The 18,683-nt window shown below is 44.7% G+C and overlaps 3 protein-coding genes across 6 annotated transcripts in view; 2 read left to right on the top strand and 1 right to left on the bottom strand.

Moving 5' to 3' along the window:
* Positions 1-8,612, top strand: part of NEK4 (NIMA related kinase 4) — a 19,133-nt gene extending 10,521 nt beyond the window's left edge. For 3 of the 4 annotated variants that reach the window (XM_069865851.1, XM_069865848.1, XM_069865850.1), the window contains exons 8-16: positions 273-326; positions 557-700; positions 1,564-1,704; positions 2,084-2,150; positions 2,541-2,647; positions 3,972-4,060; positions 4,701-4,903; positions 6,020-6,153; positions 6,882-8,612. In XM_069865851.1, the coding sequence (XP_069721952.1) occupies positions 273-326; positions 557-700; positions 1,564-1,704; positions 2,084-2,150; positions 2,541-2,647; positions 3,972-4,060; positions 4,701-4,903; positions 6,020-6,153; positions 6,882-6,974 (1,032 nt within the window). In that variant the 3' untranslated portion in view covers positions 6,975-8,612. The remainder of the gene's footprint in view (positions 1-272; positions 327-556; positions 701-1,563; positions 1,705-2,083; positions 2,151-2,540; positions 2,648-3,971; positions 4,061-4,700; positions 4,904-6,019; positions 6,154-6,881) is intronic. The other variant, XM_069865849.1, reaches the window with a different exon arrangement.
* Positions 8,427-11,130, bottom strand: SPCS1 (signal peptidase complex subunit 1). Its single transcript, XM_069865884.1, has 4 exons — positions 11,004-11,130; positions 9,616-9,675; positions 9,236-9,322; positions 8,427-8,611 (listed from the first exon to the last, which is right to left on the bottom strand). Exons 1-4 carry the CDS (start codon positions 11,037-11,039, stop codon positions 8,489-8,491), a joined length of 306 nt encoding a protein of 101 aa, XP_069721985.1. The 5' UTR covers positions 11,040-11,130; the 3' UTR covers positions 8,427-8,488.
* GLT8D1 (glycosyltransferase 8 domain containing 1) lies at positions 10,727-18,683 on the top strand. Its single transcript, XM_069865880.1, has 10 exons — positions 10,727-10,837; positions 13,446-13,497; positions 13,598-13,696; positions 14,354-14,570; positions 15,201-15,318; positions 15,796-15,880; positions 16,116-16,228; positions 16,762-16,928; positions 17,089-17,201; positions 17,832-18,683. Exons 2-10 carry the CDS (start codon positions 13,482-13,484, stop codon positions 18,017-18,019), a joined length of 1,116 nt encoding a protein of 371 aa, XP_069721981.1. The 5' UTR covers positions 10,727-10,837; positions 13,446-13,481; the 3' UTR covers positions 18,020-18,683.

Genomic DNA, 18,683 nt, shown 5'->3' with positions numbered 1-18,683 from the left:
CAAAGGCAGCACAGTGAAGCAGTTTCAGCCTTTCAGCTGGATGATGGGAATTCTGTTTTTACAGGGAACAACAATTTTCTTCTCCAGCTGAGAAGGGAGATGGCAACAGAAATTTTGGAACTTCTTTACTCGATGTTCTAGATAGACCTGGTTAATCTCAAGTTGGCCCTGGTTTGGATGGGGGGCAATAGCGGGTGTTTGTCTTTTCATTACATTTTGGTCTACTGTGAGATTTCTGTAGACACTTTTCTGATGAGAAATCATTATTGTAGAGCTTGGATTCTACTGAGAAGCTGCTGGCACCTTTTGTTCCTGTTGTAATTCAGGTAAGTATCCTTCTTTGAAGATTTAGTAACTTAAAAATGCTGATACAGCAGGTATTTTTTCTAATGGCCTATAAAGAGAGAGCTTATTGCAATTGTAACTGTGATGTGTTGAGGTGGAGGCAGTCCAACATAGGAAAGTGGGCTCTGATATTTTTTCTTTTAAAAAAGCGTGTATATGTAAATTGGAATATGGCATGTGTACATTTTTCTAAAATTTCTTTTCTTATTAGGATGACATCTGTCCTGGTGCTTTGGGAGATGCTCAGGAAAAAATTGCTTCCCTCTTGAAGCCTCATAGTTCTGTCAGTGAACCTTCTCTCTCACGGCAACGACGGCAGAAGAAAAGTGAACCAGTTGGAGGCTCTTTGGAGAAGGTACAGATACTCAAAAAATAATTCTTTCCTTTTAGACTCCGGCTTTCTTTTACTCTTTAAAAATGGGATCTATTTTTTTAAAAAGGGTGGGGTTTTTTTATACTGTTCTTGTTTCATGTGTACAATTTCACTGGTAGCAAAATGTGGAACACTCACAATATCCTTTAGAAGCAAACTGTAAATCTGAGGATCTCAATAAGCCTCACAGCCATGAGGTGAGTGTGCCAGATGTGTGCAAGGAAATGCAATGAAGCTTGGGCTTTGCCTTGCTGTGCTACAGTCTTTCCTAGCCCTTTCCATCAGGACTTCCCCCTGTTTGTGGCTACAAAATATACAGCAGTACTTTTCCTGGCTGTTGTGGGTAAGGTCACTTGTAGCGGATAGAAGATTATCACACTTCAGAACAGACAGATATTGGCTGCCCTGAGCTTCTGAGTGCAAACTCTAGGAAGAAAGTCTTGATAAGATAGGGCTCCTGTCTATGCTTCCACACTGAGCAGGGAGATTTCTTTGAGAAAGGGCACCGGCTATACAAGGATAGAGAAGAGGGTGATGGTTTTCAGACTGATATCCTGTTTTTCTCTTAGGTTTTGCTGTTTGCAGGTGGGGAGGGTTGTTGCAAAGGCCTTGGCTGAAAAATAGTCTGGGAGGAGGAGACGACAAGATGTAGGGATGGAGAGAAGGGAAGTGTATGCAAGCAGAGGTGTAAGGAGGGAAGGATGAAGTTGAGAGGTGTGAACGGGTTACAATAGAAGCCAAAACCTCTGTCATCCAGCCTTGCCATGCAAGAATGTCTTCTGGATTGCAGGCTACTTTAACTTTTATTAAGAAAGGTACAAATTCTTCCTCACTTCTCTTTCAAGTTCAGAGCAGCTGCTCCCCCGCCTTTACCTTTTCCTTCTGAGGCAAACGCAAAGACAACACAGAGCTCTGCAGAGCAACACGGTGCTGATGCCTCTGAAAGTGTAAACAGCACCAAAACCAATCAAGCTGCCGATTCAAAGGTTAGTGCTGTCACCTTATTTTGGTCTCTTATTCCTTCTATGCAGTTTGTTCTCTTGAGTGTATGCACAGTGAGTAAGGAAATGCATAGTAGCTTCTTGTCTAAAGGGAGTCTTGTTAAGTGCTTGGTCAGTGCAGGATGAGCAGCTGCCTTGCTGAGCCAGGGGAGGATCTCCTTTTCTAGAGTGCACATTAGTCTCATTGATAAAGAGGAATAATTGTAATAATTTGTAATAATTAGGCACTTGTTAGCTGATCAGACAGTCTACTCTAATAGTCCTCTCTTCCATGTTTGTTGAGGATTTTTTGCCTTGTGGGTCATCAGATAACAAAAGCCATTGTGATGATTGCTAATTAATATCAAATTAACTTCTTTTGAAGGAGCGGCCCTTGTCAGCAAGAGAACGAAGGAGGCTGAAACAGTCTCAGGAGGAGATGTTTCCCTCTGGTAATTGTTATGTTTGCATGGTAACATTCTGTGCATAAGTAGGCTGATAACTTCTTTGTGAAAAAATTCTGACTTGCTGCCTGTTTGTCACTAACATCTTCAAAAAGATGCACTAAGGCTCTTCTTCGGTGTTAAATAAAAATTTATGTTAACATGTCTGTATTTTTCTGCTTATATTCAGTTGTGTTTAGTGGTGACAACTTGTCTTTATTCTGCACTTCATGTATGTTTCATGCACCTTTCAGATAGAAGCTTCATTGTTTCCTCTTAGCAGAATACTTACCTGCCTGTCTTTCTGCCAAGTGATAGACTTTTTCTTGCATGAGCATGAAATTAATTCAAAATACATGCAGCTAAGTTATAAATACTGTAAAAATGTCATCCTTCCAGTGATTCCTGCAAGACGAGCATCAAATAGTGCAGTAGTTGAAGCAAAATCACATGTGGAAAATCATGTTAAAGTTGTTCAGTCCTCATCAGATCCCAGTATTTCTCAGGTAAACTAGGGTCATCTGCTTGTGAAATATTTAAATGCAGGTGCAATTTGGGAAGAAAGCGATAATTTAAAGAATCTATGTGTGGAAGAAACTCTAAATCAGTGCACAGTTCCCTGTAAATGTTGCTTTATAAGTCCTGGGGTACCGTACAGATCACTCATCCACCTTTTTGTTTGGCTAGATCAGTTTAAAATTCCAGGCTCACTGTGCATTTTCGCTCCACCTGTCAGAGATGAAAACTGGTGATCCCTTACTGATTGTTAAGGGGTCTCTAAAGTGTGGTGTCAGTGTCTTTTTTATTTTGGAAGGGAAAAAGTTCATTCTGAACTGTGCTTTAGTTAAAGATCCATAGTCTGCTTTACGTTTCTGGTAACAACACGCTACCGTTAGCCTGGTACGACTGGTTGTGCTCTGACAGCAGTGGTTGAACATTGTTTTGTTTTATTTTTTACTCTCTAATCGTGATAAGTGCATACATTTATGGCAAAAAGGAATAGTTCCTAGATGAAAAGGGAGTAGTTTCTGTTAACATTCCCTTCTTTGTCGAAGGTATGTTGAAGACCTTAAAGAAAGACTTTCTGATTAGATGATCTCTGCAATATCAGGCAACATTATTAATACCAATAAGTGCAGAAGAGTAACAGTGAAAAAATTTTAGTCTGAAATTTCAAAGCATAGGTTGTATTTTCCTCAGCCCGACACTTGTGTGGAAGGTGTTTTGCATGTTCTGCCTACATGTGTGCTTATAACTGGTATCTAAATGCACAAATTAAATCTGCATTCACAAACTGAGATGGCATAATGTTAGAACACACTAGCTGTGTGTGCCTGTGCTAGGGATAGTTTTGCATATTATGCCATGAGACGCTAGAGACACAAGTGGTTAAAATCTCTCTGTGATTGAGGGAGTGCTGGGAACTTACCGAACTGATAAAATTTATGTAAATGTGATTTTAAAATGTGTATTGAAGACCAGTAGACAGGCTAAGGGTAATGACTTTATGACTTAGTTGGCTAAGAACTAACAAACATACACAACTAAATTTTTTTAAGAGGCGCTGGGTGAAGCATTTATAGTGGTTGAACTTTTTGACTGAGATGTAGTGTTAGTCAAATAAGCATTTCGTGAAGTATGTTGATGATGTCCTGTATACTAGCTTGTTTCTAAAACCAAAGGTTACACCTTTTAAATATTATCAAGCTGAGTCTGTAAAAATATGCACATTGGAAGTGTTTTTTCCATGTAAAACCATAATTCATGCCATAGTGATGAATTACTTTCAACTATTAGATTCTTTTTGTCATTTATTCCCTCTTCACTTAGAGAAAGAGAGAAACCCATTGCCTGTCTGATGATGAGTTAAGCTCATCCACAAGCTCTACAGACAAGTCTGATGGAGATTCCAAGGAGAAGTAAGTACTTTGTTTAATACTGTGCAAGTTTTCACTGCCATATTGGACCTTGACTTAGAGTGGAAAACAAAACCCAGTGGGAATTGCTTCCACACTTTATGTCTGCATAATGATTGAAGAACCGTGTGGTGCATAAAGAAAAGAAAATGCATTAAACTCTTGCCTCTGTGGCTATAAACTTCCCGTGATGAGCTTTCTGGGACATGTGACCGTGTTCCTCTGCGTTTTGTCAACTGTGGCTTCCCAGAAAACCAGTCTTCCAACATCAAAGGTTACATACTGTCAGGGTGCATTAAAAGCATGAGTTCAAAGGTTCGCTTCCTTCCCACAGTGAATAACTCTATTGTTGATGTTGGTGGTGTAAGCAGTGTTTCAAAAATGTTACTTTGCATTATCGCAGGGGCAGCAGCCTAGGTAGCAGCAGCCAATAGAATTGTGAATTGTTGCTTGGTGAACGGGCTCTGAGCCCTTGCTAGATGAAATATTGCTGATGTTGCTATTGATAAAGCTGCACCAAAGAAGCCATTTAACACTGAACACTTAGCAAGACCTCGCTACACTTACTAAAAGACCTCTGAATGCAAGGCGGAAGTTGCATCATGAATGGTGACTGAATTACATTTTATTTCTCCTCTACTAGAAAAAGCAGCATGAACGAAACAAATGACTTGGTGCAGCTGATGACATGGACACTGAAAATGGACTCTAAGGAGAGCGAGCACTGTGTAACCTCGGCTCCAGCCCCAGAGTTTAAACTTCGTAGAAAATATCGAGACACTTTGATTTTGCATGGAAAATTGCCTGATGAATCAGAGGAATTAAAATTTGAAGAGATTCCTTCAGGTCTGTTGCTCTGTCGTTGCTTTCAATGAATGGTTGTCAGCTGCCAATAACCAAAGAAAAACTACTAGTGGGCAACAGGAGACAATCCACATTTATTTCTTCTCGAGTCTCAACAATACTTATAGAAGTAACCATCTTTGTAAATGTGTGAAATGACTCTAGTTGTGGTTTCCTTGCCAATGAAGAGAGAAAGCTGGTCTGCAGGCTCAGTTTTCCCCATGTGACTTTGAAGCTTCCAAACTGAACATTTGGAGTTGAGTATTTTGAAATAAGATTTTTAAGGCATTCAAACAACTTTACAGTTGGACTCGATCTCAAACGTCTTTTCCAACCAAGCGATTCTGTGATTTGATTGCTGTAAAGCTTTGTGAATTGTGGATAAAAAGCGTTAAACACAGTAGAATTTTGTGCTAGTATAGAAGTTTATCTTCATTGCAGAATTTGGACAAGTTTATTTCTCCTATAGATGCAAGAATTTAATCCTTTTTCGTATTTAAAGTCTGTTTTAGATCATAAGTATCTGTGTTCCAAAAATCAGGAAAAAATGTTACTTACTACAACTGTAGCTACTGTGCACCAAGAACAAGGGAAAAGCTGAGAGCAGGTTTTTGAAGTCTCAGACCTCGCACTTATTGTTTTTAAACATAAGGATTCTGCTTGGAGCCTAGTGATGGGAGAACACTAGATAACTTGATTCTGCAGATAACCCTGATAACTTGATTCTGCAGAGCTGGAGTAAAATATATTGAAGGATTTTGTCTAAACGGTATGACAGAATGTTGAAGGTATAAACGTTGGAGGTATTTTTTTCCCTGTCGTTTTTTCTCTTAAATATTGTAGGGTGAGAATCCTCCAGCTATTTGCTTATTACTATTTGGGGGACAGGGCTACTTCATTTCTAAGCTGAAACTTATTTTAATTAGATCAGATGTTTTATTTGCAGAAGTTACAGGGACCTGTGCCTGCACTGCTGTTGCAGTGGAAATGAACAGCTGGAACCCTGTGGTGATACTTAAGAGTCATCCCTTGTTCTTCTGCACACAGTATGCAAATTGACTCTACTGCGAGTAATTATTATTGCATTGATTCTTTTTTTATTATTTTATTTTTTAACAGATATGTTATCAATTCCTGACAAGATCAGGAGAATGGTTGAGATCTTGAGATCTGATGTGGTGCAAGGATTGGGAGTTAAACTCCTTGAGAAGGTGTACAGCATCATGGAGGACGATGATGAAGTGAAAAGAGAGGTCAGTGCCTTTCATGATAAAATTGTTAAATTTCTTTAAAAACCTTGATGAATGAGTAGGGTGTCTACTTACCCCTCTCTTTTTAGGTACTGAGAGAGTAGTGCAAACCTTGGTTCCAAAAGGTGTTTATCTTGTCACTGGCAGGCTAGGGCCTTAAGTACATTGTTATTTTCAGTCTTGAGAAGTTTGATTCTGAACATGGACTATATTCAGCCACAAATTCTTCAAGCAGTTGAGCTTTAGAACTGTGCCCTTGCCCCCAAGTTTGTGGAAAATGCAAGGGACGTGAATGATTTTACTCTGTGTTATTTCTCCAATAACAATTTTTTTTGAACCCTAATTTTTTTGCCTTCACATGACTTTGCCCAATGCCCTTTATTTCCAAAGTGAAAGTGAGAAACAATTTAATGTCTGTTCGTGATAGAGGTGAGTGAGTAATATCTACAGCTTCTTTGATTCAAAACACGGTTACAAATGAAATATGCCATGGGTAAGTATAACCTGTGAAGATCTGATTTATATTTAAATTGTCAAGTAGGATTTGGAACTCTGCCTTCAGACAACAGAGACTCCTCCATTTTTCTTCCCTCCCATCTATGCTGTCAAACATCCCATGCTGCTTTCAGTTCAGCACTTTGGTATTTTTTTTTGATAATATTTTGGTACTTCCTGCTTTTTTCAATGTCAATAAATGTTGCATGTTTGGGGGTTTTTTGTGTTCTCAATAGATGCAGTTGCGGGAGCACATGGGAGACAAGTATGCAAGTTACAGTGCAAAGGCACGGCACCTGAAATTTCTCGAAGAAAATGTGAAGTTCTGACCAGAACATGGTGAGAAAAAGACTGGTTTTGTAGCTCAACTGCTAGACTGGACCAGCTTGCAAAGGCAGGTTTATCCACTGACCTCCTTTGTTGGAATAAGGAGGTGAACTTACAAAAAATGTTACAGTTTGTAGCAATATTATTCATGTTAAAATGTGAAACACGCTGTTACTTTCTCAGAAGAGAAACTGTTTAGTTTAGTTTTTATTCTCTTAGTGAAATTTTAAGTTGCTTTTTATAGAAGAGGGAAGGTTATCAAGTTTTGTATGTGAAAGATGAGGTTTTGGTTTGAATTTGTCATATTGAAGCTTTTGGTATGGTCACACACTAAATACGGTGAAATCTATGCAGAGGCTATGGTGTGATAAGTTGTAAGTTCTTACATCAAATAACTGTGAAAACTTAGCAGGGAGAAGCAATTACTAATTTTTGTAGCACCAGCAGCTCTCCAGGTTCTGTAAGTTGCCAAGCTGAAGTGCTGATGGCGTTGGCTTTACTGCCTTTAAGCAGAGCCTTTGCTTTTGTGTTCTACTGCTAAGCCTGTCACCATTGTGGTAGAAAGTATTTGGTAACTTGATAAAGTGAGTCTGAAATGGTTTGAAAGGAACACAGCCATGGTTACCATGGTCCCAGCTGGAGAAACCCCTTTGCCTTACAAATACTAATTCCTTTTAGGAATGAAAGTGCCCAAGAGCAGGGTCACTTGGAGAAACAGGCGTTATAGCTTTTCCCCTTCTTTCCATCTACCTTGTGTTGCTACACCCTCCCAGGCGCTGTCATGTACCAAACCACAGAAAAAGCACATGTTCTTTTTTAGAGAAGTCAAAAGGGAATTGAATTTGTAAAATAAAACTTTAAATGCACAACTTGCCTCTTGCTTAAATATTGTAACCTCCTGCACTTGGGGGAGAGACTGACCTGACAGCGGGTAGTGGAAAAGTGCAGCACCTGCAGCTCCGGCTGCCTCTCACGTGCCACATGCTCAAGCTACAAGGTTTCAAGAGCTATTGTATAGAGCAGAGTCAAGATGTTCCTTTCTCTACCCAGGCAATTTTATTTTAAACAACGAATGCCACGCTGCCATCTCCTATCCTAGAACAGTTTTGAGTTCTTAGCACTGTTCAGAACTATGGGGTCTGTAGTGTTATACAGCACTTGTGACAACCTGATGCCACTGCCAGTTTTTTTACCGGCAGTTAGAAATATTTCAGTACAAGTCCTGCTGTGTTATCTTTTAGGCAACAGCTTAACTATACCCGATTGGTTTGCTGTGTTGCTTTTTATTAACATACTTGAGTGATATGTGACCTCCAGTAGCCTCTGAAGTTAACCCCCCCTGCCCCTGCCTTCCCCTTGAGTTCTGGCTGGAGTTTGAGAGCCTTCAGGCCCTCTGCAGGTCTTGGAATACTCAGGATAGTATACAAAGCAGTAAGAAAAAAAGAAACACCAAGCCAAGAACTATCTCCCCATGGGAATGCAATTAACAAAGTAACAGTTTGAAGAACCACATTTTTTAGCTTTTAGTGTGCCTCTTTGGCTTTCTGTCTGCCGGCTTCTTTTCTTCTGTTCCCGACTCTTGAACAGGGAGCCACTTCAGTGGATTGCGGCGGTACATGGGCCACGGAGGCAGCGTCAGCTTAGAGAAGAGGAATGAAGGCAGAGTAGGTAAATCAAGATGCTAGACAAATGTTTTGTACAGCTTGTTAGGGAGACCTCACTCCCTGATTACAGTATTGATTAGTCTTAAAAGTTCATACAATTTCATGCTATGAAGACGTCTATAGAGAGGTTACATTGTACCCTGCAGCGTGGTGTTTAAGTAAGAACAACTAAAGGACCCCGATCATTGCAAGGAGGAGGACCATTTCTTCATAAGATCTCATCTCAATCTCCCCTCTTTCAGTTTAAAACCATTCCCCTCATCCTGTCCCTGCGCTCCCTGATCAAGAGCCCCTCCTTGGCTTTCCTGGAGCCCCTTTCAGTCCTGGAAGCTGCTCTAAGGTCTCCCCAGAGCCTTCTCTTCTCCAGGCTGAACAACCCCAACTCTCTCATCCTGCCCTTGTACAGTAGGTGCTCCAGCCCTCAGATCATCTTTTTAGTATCCTCTGGATTTACTCCAAGATCCATGTCCCTCCTGTGCTGTTAGCAATCTGAATCACAGGGCAAGTGATTTCTCTGTGCTGACAGCCCCTTCGTTTAACGATTATTTCAGGTTATAAACAGTGCGTGTGTTTTCTGGTTTCAGGAAAAAATTTCTTACCAAACATGATAAAGCAAATCCAGCCATTACTATGTAGACAGTCCATCCAAACTGCTCAGTGATGTATCCATAGATAAAACCAATTACCTGAAAAAAAAAATAGCAAACTTTACATAAACAAACCTATTTCCGCCACTGTGTTTGAGCAGGGGGGCAGATGTAAAGTAGAAAATTACAGGTTTTTCAAAAGCACAGTTTGTACAACTTTCTAATCTTGCTTTTGAAAATTTTAGGGCAATAATAACAGTGAAAGACTGAAAGAAGAAACGTCTTAATCTGTGACAGCCCCTCTGATATTGCTTAAAGCTTTTAGTGACCCAGTTAAGGCAAATAAACTATAAAGTCCTGTAAGTTATCAACCCCAGTTCCAGGATACTCACTGCAGAGACAAGAATGATTCCTTGAAAAATCTGTTCTGCCAACTTTTGGCCCTTGTAGTCCTGTGGAAAGAAAGGGGTTCTGTCAGTTACCCAGTTCACAAACCTACCAGTTAAACTCTTCCAGGCTAGAGCCTGGAGTCAGCTTGCCTACAGGCTTTCAGCTTTTTTGTTTAATGTTCAAATCAGACCAGAATTATTTTTCTTACAGTGTCTGTATTTCACATGCAGAAGAATTCACCTCTTAATTCACTTAACGATCCCCCTATGGTCTTGACCACATAATCTAAAAATAAAAGCAAGGTCTGTCTGTTCAGAACACATAATGCAAACTCAAAACATGATTGTGGCTAGCTTAATATCACTGTGGAAAAGCTGTAATACCCCAGGTTCAAAAGGGCATGACTTGAGCATCACGTGTGTTTTTGTGGCTTCACAAACCCTGTCTCCCCCTGCAAAGGGGCTGGAGAACAGGCCTTAGGAGGAACGGCTGAGAGAGCTGGGGGGGTTTAGCCTGGAGAAGAGGAGGCTGAGGGGAGACCTCATTGCTCTCTACAACTACCTGAAAGGAGGTTGTGGAGAGGAGGGTGATGGCCTCTTCTCCCAAGGGACAGGGGACAGGACGAGAGGGAATGGCCTCAAGCTCCACCAGGGGAGGTTTAGACTGAACATTAGGAAAAAATTTTTCAGAGAAAGGGTCATTGGTCCCTGGCAGAGGCTGCCCAGGGAGGGGGTTGAGTCCCCTTCCCTGGAGGGGTTTAAGGGACGGGTGGACGAGGTGCTGAGGGACATGGGTTAGTGGTTGATAGAAATGGTTGGACTCGATGATCAGGGTGCTCAGAGCCCCATCCACCCTGGCCTCGAACACCTTTAGGGACGGGGCATCAACCACGTCTCCGGGCAGCCTCTGCCAGCGCCTCGCCACCCTCACAGGAAGAAACGTCTTCCTGATCTCTAAACTCCTCTTTTAGTTTAAAACCGTTACCCCTTGCCCTGTTGCTACTGGCCCTACTAAAAAGCTTTCCCCATTTTTTTTACAAGTCCCCTTTTAGTGCTGGAAGCTGCTCTAAGGTCTCCTTGGAGCCTTCTCTTCTCCAGGCCGAACAGCCCCAGCTCTCCGCCTGTCCCAGAGCAGGTGAGCTCCAGCCCCTCGGATCATCTCCGGACTCGGCCCAGCAGCCCCAGGCGCTGTGCTGAGCCCTGCGGCGCTGCGCCCCGGCTGCAGGTGAGGATGAGCAGAGCGGGAGGGTCCCCTCCCTCGCCCCGCCGCTCACGCTGCCGTTTCCCCGCTGCCCCCTTCGCTTCCAGCGCGGGGAAGCTCCCGTTCTCAGACCCCGAATGGGCCCCGGGGGTGGGGGGTGAAGGGAGGGGAGGGGGCGCGGCGGCCCTACCATCTGCGTGGGGATGGAGCGGAGGACGCGCAGCATGGCGGCGGGAGCCCCGGGGCCGGCGAGGGGAACGGAGCGGAGACCGGGAGCCGCCGGGAGCGCGGAGCCGAGCGCCGGAAGCGGCTGCCGAGCCGGCCGGAAGCACTTCGGGGGCTGATTGACAGCGGGTGAACGGCCAACAGGGCCCCGGGCGGCCACCAAGGGCAACGGCACCTCGGCCCGGACCAGACACGGCGGGGCCGGGGAGGTTCTTCTGCCTCTGGACTCGGCCTGGTGAGACCGCTCCTCGAATCCTGGGCCCTCACCACAAGAAGGATGTTGAGGCTCTGGAGCGAGTCCAGAGAAGAGCAACGAAACTGGGGAAGGGGCTGGAGAACAAGAGGAGCGGCTGAGAGAGCTGGGGGTGTTTAGGCTGGAGAAGAGGAGGCTGAGGGGAGACCTCATAGAATCATAGAATAACCAGGTTGGAAGAGACCCACCGGATCATCGAGTCCAAGTATTCCTATCAAACACTAACCCATGTCCCTCAGCACCTCGTCCACCCGTCCCTTAAACCCCTCCAGGGAAGGGGACTCAACCCCCTCCCTGGGCAGCCTCAGACAGGGACCAATGACCCTTTCTGTGAAGAATTTTTTCCTAATGTCCAGCCTAAATCTCCCCTGGTGGAGCCTGAGGCCATTCCCTCTTGTCCTGTCCCCTGTCCCTTGGGAGAAGAGCCCAGCTCCCTCCTCTCTACAACCTCCTCTCAGGGAGTTGTAGAGAGCAATGAGGTCTCCCCTCAGCCTCGTCCAGGCTAAACACCCCCAGCTTTCTCAGCTGTTCCTCGTAAGACGTGTTCTGCTCTCTCCAACTACCTGAGAGGAGGTTGTGGAGAGGAGGGAGCTGGGCTCTTCTCCCAAGGGACAGGGGACAGGACGAGAGGGAATGGCCTCAAGCTCTGCCAGGGGAGGTTCAGGCTGGACATTAGGAAAAATTTTTTCACGGAAAGGGTGATTGGTCCCTGGCAGAGGCTGCCCAGGGAGGGGGTTGAGTCCCCTTCCCTGAGGGGTTTAAGGGACGGGTGGACGAGGTGCTGAGGGACATGGGTTAGTGATGGATGGGAATGGTCGGACTCGATGATCCAGTGGGTCTTTTCCAGCCTGGTGATTCTATGATTCTAAGCGCTCCCCGCCCCGCCCGCAGGACCCCCGGGCTGCCCGCGGCGCTGCCCGATTGGAACGGACGCCTGACGCGGCAGCGCGCGGAGGCCGCGTCCCGCCCTGGGGCTGAGCTCTCCTCGAGAAGGCGCCGGCAGCTGCCGCAGCCCCGGGAGCCCCGCGGGGAGGGCGCGGAGCCGCCCCCGCCCCGAGCGGCCGTTCGGGCACCGCCGAGGGCAGCCCCGGACCGGGCGGCGCTCGCCGAGGTGGCAGCTGGCGGCGTGAGGGGGGAGGAGCTGCGCCCGCCCGGCCTCCCGCGGGAACCCGAGCAGGTGCCGGGGAAGGGGAACGGGGGGCAGCCGTGATGGGGGGACGGGGGATAACCGTGATGGGGGGGAGGAACCATGCCCAGGGGAACGAGGGGGAGACGGGGGACCCGTGATGGAGAGGAGGGGCGGGGAACTGCGCCCGGGGAACCGGAGGAGGGAGCTGGGCTGGGGAGACTCGGGGGGAGCCGTGATGGAATGGAGGGGGGGCTGTGCCCTTAGGATCATAGAATCACCAGGTTGGAAAAGACCCACTGGATCATCCAGTCCAACCATTCCCATCAATCACTAACCCATGTCCCTCAGCACCGCGTCCACCCGTCCCTTAAACCCCTCCAGGGAAGGGGACTCAACCCCCTCCCTGGGCAGCCTCTGCCAGGGACCAATGACCCTTTCCGTGAAAAAATTTTTCCTAATGTCTAGCTTGAACCTGCCCTGGTGGAGCTTGAGGCCATTCCCTCTTGTCCTGTCCCCCGTCACTTGGGAGAAGAGCCCAGCTCCCTCCTCTCCACAACCTCCTTTCAGGTAGTTGGAGAGAGCAATGAGGTCTCCCCTCAGCCTCCTCTTCTCCAGGCTAAACCCCCCCAGCTCTCTCAGCCGCTCCTCATAAGGCTCGTTCACCTTGGTGGGTGGCTGGGGAACCCTTGGGAAACAGGGGGGGCAGCTGTGTTGGGGGGGCCCAGGGGGAGCCATGCCCTTGAGGGGAGCCGTGAGGGGAGGGAGCGCTGCCTGGGGAAACAGGAGGAGTCTGGTTTTTTTTTCTATCAAGATCTGCCTGCCTTTTTATCCCCGAATTCTTCTTTAGCTATCTTCTTAATAAGATACCATAGCCAGTTGTTAAAATGTACCATAGATTTTTATCTCTTAAAGAGAAGGAAACACCACGTTTGGAAACTGTTTTGACCCCCGGGGTGGTAGGTGCTATGTCTCACGTAGGAACATGCTGGGAGTAGGAAGTGACTGCTCTGTTTTCCCTCTTGCAGGAACCTTATTCTAATAAATGAAATAACAAGGGAAAAATGACATTAAGGAAAGGTAGGTGTATTTGCGTGCATCTAATTTTTTTAAATGTCTTTTGTTGTTTTCTGATCTTTCTTTGGTTATACTGATAACCTTTTTTCTTCTAAATTTTCAGTGAACATTTCCATCCTTGTAGTGGCTGTTATCATATTTTTGCTAGTTCTTCATCATAACTTCCTAGGCCTCAGTGACTTCTTGAAACAGGAGCTGTCAGGTATGTTTGGTTTCATTTTAATTGAAAAAAATGTTATTTCTTTTGAGACTGGTGGGAAGGCACATGCTCTGGCCAGGCAGAGACCACGATGCTGCTGAGGTAATGTGTGTGATAATGACAAATCAAGTGCGTAACGAGTTATAATTTTTGTACTCTTTTATGAATCGATCTTTTCCTGTTGTTACACCCAAAGAACTTCAGCTTGGTGGGTTTGTCTGTACTTGCTGTCCTTTCAATCCCAACAGCAAGACTTTTCTTGATCAGGAAGCCAGGCAAGATAGCTGTAGGGGTTCCCTCTGGCATTAGAAGTCATTGAGATTAAAGTCAGTGAGATTAAAGAATGACAAAGGGGACCAAGGCTACAAGTGCCCTACTGAAACTGAAGCCTCATTTTATAACCTTGTTGTGCTATGTGTGAATATGTGCAGTTAAAATGTATGTAATTTATTTGTTAGTGTTTTCCTATTCACTAACATGTTGGATTCTCAAGAGCAGGTGCTGTATTTTGTGTTTGATACTGACACACTGTAATCCACACCCCAACGGAGACATCCAAGCGCTTGCAGAGTAGAAATACTTGAAGGTGTTGGGAATTTTAGCATGGTAATAAATGTTTCATTTGCATAAAACAAATGTGATGCCATTTGTACTCCACAGATTCAAATCCGCTTGGACTCCAGCCTATCGATTTCATCCCCGCGGTTCCCCAGAGGCTGGCAGATGAGCGGAATGATAAGGAGATTTCTGTGGTCATCGCAGCATCAGATGAGCGGCTCGGGGGTGCGATTGCAGCCATGAACAGTATTTACCGTAACACCAGATCCAACGTGGTTTTCCATATTGTTACTTTGAATGATACCGTGGATCACTTGAGGTAATGATCTTTTCATTAGATTCCCCCAATGCTGTAAAACTGAAGTATCTCTGAGGAGAGGAAGAGCTGGCTTTCCCTGGAACTGCACTCCTCTGAGTTGTTTGCAGTCCTGTCTGCTGCTGCTTGTTGCAGAGTTTGACAAGACTGCTGTGGGGAGGCCTACAATCATTCCTTCTGGTCATGTTTCAAGGATGGAAAAGAGCCATCTTTTCTTTTCCAGAAGGGTTATACCCAACCAGTGGGGTGGGGTTGGAGTTTGTTGGTGGAGGGATTGTAAAAGTTAAATCCTGCGTTTCATCTATGCAATTTGAAGGCTGGCACTGAAATTTCTCCATTTTTCTAGGCTGGTTCTTTTATTTTTACCCATATCCATTCACTCAGGTTCGTTTTGTGAAGGACTTGTAATAATGGGACCAGGAATTTCTAATGAAATCAGAAGCACCCTCCTACCTTTCGTGTGCCACAGCTGTGCAGGGCACACACCAAACCAGCCACATGTCATGTTCTGTGTTTGTAGGATAAAGAAATGAGTGACCTGGATCAAGGTCTGCGTCGCTGCCAACTGGATCTCTTGCTTCTCATTTGTTTTTCTCTCGTGTAATAAAATCTGTGCCTTTCTCCTGTTTGCAGGCTGTGGCTCAGTAAAACTGCTCTGAAAAATATGAGATACCACATTTTGGATTTTGACCCTCGTGTCTTAGAAGGGAAAGTACAAGCGGATCCTCAAAAGGCAGACACCTTAAAACCAGTGAGGATGCTTTTTGTTTTGCAATTAATAGTTAATAACTATGGTCTCATATTGGCTTTTGAACACAACTAGAGATCAAACCCAAATCTGTTAGGGTAGAAGAATATTTTATAATCAGATTCCTAAATCTCAGCAAGAAGAAATTTCTACATAGTGAGGGATGGATTTGAGTATCTCCACGTGCATGCCAGTATCACTTTTTGATGTGAGCTACAGTGAAACACAGCCACGTGGATGCCAAGCAAGCCAGTTTTAAAGTTAGTTTATCAATGCACAGATTCATAAGAAACCAGAAACTGATGGAACCTGTTTATTTTAAATAACTTTAAGCATATCGCTGCCTCTTTTACTTCCTTGATAGAAGTTGTCTTGGGCATCGGTGCCATGGATAAGTGCCAGGAATATCAGCCAATTTCACACTTATATGGAGAGTTGTTCATTTAATTCTTCCCTTCTCTTGTTTTCTTGTTTTCACAGTTAACCTTTGCAAGATTCTACTTGCCCAGTTTGGTGCCTCATGCAGAAAAGGTCATTTATGTGGATGATGATATAATAGTGCAAGGTATGGAGCCTTTTCTTAGCCTTTTGCCACTGGCCTTAGGCGGAGGTCAGCACACCAGCTCTTATAGTCACCGAACACCACTTCTTCAAGGAGAGATGTAAAAACCTTGTAAATATGAAGGAATTGGATTAAACTGAGTGGCTTCATCTGCTGTAGCAATGGACTGAACAAGAAGTCACTCAGCGCTTGATCAGGATTGCTTTTTAATTTCTCTGTGCTTTCTTCCATTTTCCAGACGATATTCTTGAACTTTACAACACTCCACTGAAACCGGGACACGCAGCTGCATTTTCAGATGATTGTGACTCAACCACTAATAAGGTTGCTGTCCGCGGAGCAGGCAATCAGGTTAGTTTTAGTGTGATTCAGTTGTAACAGCTCCTAGAGATCTCAGGCTTCGGAACAGGCCTTAACGTTCTTGCAGGTCAACTTCCAAATGCAGAGAACCTTAAGGTGTGACTGTCCCTACCCACACCAATTTACCCTGGTGTTTGGGTTACAAATGGTGCAGTTTCTGTTTAAAAAAAGCATTTCAAATTTTTACTGTGCTTTATAAAGAGCAATTCCCAGCGTGGAACACGAGGAACTCTTAGGACATTGGAGGGAGAGTTCTTCATTTGAGAATATAAAGTAATTTTTCTGGGAGTGGAACTGTATTAATAATAAGGTATTATTAAAACCATGCAGCACTCCTTAAAATATGAAGTTTATGAAATTGTAGTTTTAAAATGTTAGACCTCTTAAGTTTTCTTTCTCTTGTTATGAAGGACTCGCTTTAACAACATCAAGTTACTCTTTCCTGTTGGGAGTTGTGGAAATTTTTTTCTTTAAATAGTTATTTGAGCATATTTAAAGCTAATTTTTACTCTCTGTTTTTCCAGTACAATTACATTGGGTTTCTAGATTACAAAAAAGAGACCATCCGGAAGCTTGCCATGAAAGCCAACACCTGCTCTTTCAATCCAGGCGTCTTCGTTGCCAATTTGACAGAGTGGAAATTACAGAACATCACTCAGCAACTGGAGAAGTGGATGGCGCTGAATGTAGCGTAAGTACCCCGGGGGCAGGGTTATGGTGATGGCTTTTAACTGTTAATTCAAGGGCTGCCTATATATCTGTGGATTCCTGTCATGCGGCTGCAAGTAAAATCCACTGATTTAGGGCCACACAAGCATCTTTTCCCAATTTCTCTTCGCCTTCTCTTCCAGAGAGGAACTTTACAGTAGGAGTCTGGCTGGCAGCATCACGACGCCTCCACTGCTAATTGTATTTTACAAGCAACATTCCAGTATTGATCCCATGTGGAACGTCCGGCATCTCGGTATGTATGAAACAGTTGTAAGGCTGTTCCTGCAGTGGGTTTTTCCAGGTCTGTGGCTGGACACCAAGGCGATGATGCAGCAAATGGGACTGTTCTTCCCCTGTTTTATACCTTGTTCTTCAAGAAACACGGCTTTGCGATACCATCTCGGGGCCTGTGGGCCTGATCCTTCATCTTCTGTTTCAGACTGTGGGGTGGATAGTTCTTGAATTGATTTACTCTCAAATGACTTCTCATTTTCCTTTCTCATTTTCCTTTTCAACGTGTATATTGTATCCAAAGTGATCCCAAGTGCTTCCTCCAAGGCTGTGGAGGAGACATTCGTATCTGTTCTGCTGCTGGTGAAACCCCAGTGCTGGGAGAGCTTTCTGAGGTTTCGTTTGCAGTGAAACGCTGCAGAATACAGCTGGGTAGAAAGGGGCTTTTGAAGAACTTGGAAGTTAAGGCAGTACTGAGACAGATCAAAGTGGCGCTCAGTTGCACCTGATTGCATTTTTCATTTCTGCCTCCTTCCTTTCTCTATTAATGGCAAGATTTTGTTAGAATCCTTCGTTTTGAAGCTAAAATACTGCATGTCAGTGTTTCTGCTGCCTTTATTTCAGTCATCAATCAGCTTTTTCTCAACAATAGGGTCCAGTGCTGGGAAAAGGTACTCGCCTCAGTTTGTGAAAGCTGCCAAGCTGCTGCACTGGAACGGACATTTCAAACCATGGGGAAGAACAGCTTCATACGCTGAAATCTGGGAGAAGTGGTACATCCCTGACCCCACGGGCAAGTTCAGCCTGATCCGCAGGCGTTCAGAAGCCTACGAGGCGTAGGGTCAATCCCGGTGACTGGCGGCGTTCTCTCAGGAAACTTCTGGAGCCAAGCAGGACTTATTTTTATGCCCCTTGCACCCCAGAGCAGCCCCGGCCTCGGAGCACACGGTGCTGCACTCGCCCGGGTGCAGGTCAGAGCCACAGGGCCCGAGGCCTCTCACCTGTGTGACGCGTTACCCAGCAGCGCTACAGACCCAGGGAGGAGCTCCACAAAACAGCACTTTGGTTAGTTCATTTCTTTCTGTTGTGCTTCTCCTCGCCTACGTGTCTGCTAGAGGAGGGGCCTTTTGTCAGCTACAGGAAGAAACACTCGATAAGAACAGACTCTAACTGCTGCTGGTCCTTGCACATGCCAGTCTTGCACAGCAACGTACTGTAATTAAGAGCTGCTTGGGTTTGGTTCTGGTTTTGTTTTCTTGTCCTGTGAAATCATTTCATCAACAACCCTTTCTTGCATGAAATCTCCTCCTGACCATCTCCGCCTAAGTCTTTCTTGCAGAATTCTGCAAATTTGAGTCTTTGTCTTTTTTTTTTTTTAAAGATGAATTTTTCAAGTATTATTTCACTATGCAAAGTGGTTTTAACTGCCAGTGAACACTAAAATGTTTTGTGAAGTGGTGGAGAAAACTTTGTTCAAAAATAAAAGCTAATTTTAACTTGTTGA

Source organism: Phaenicophaeus curvirostris, chromosome 11 (genome assembly GCF_032191515.1).
Source record: "Phaenicophaeus curvirostris isolate KB17595 chromosome 11, BPBGC_Pcur_1.0, whole genome shotgun sequence".
NCBI lineage: Eukaryota > Metazoa > Chordata > Aves > Cuculiformes > Cuculidae > Phaenicophaeus > Phaenicophaeus curvirostris.
Note: the sequence above shows the minus strand (reverse complement) of the source record. Positions and strands in the feature narration are given on the sequence as shown.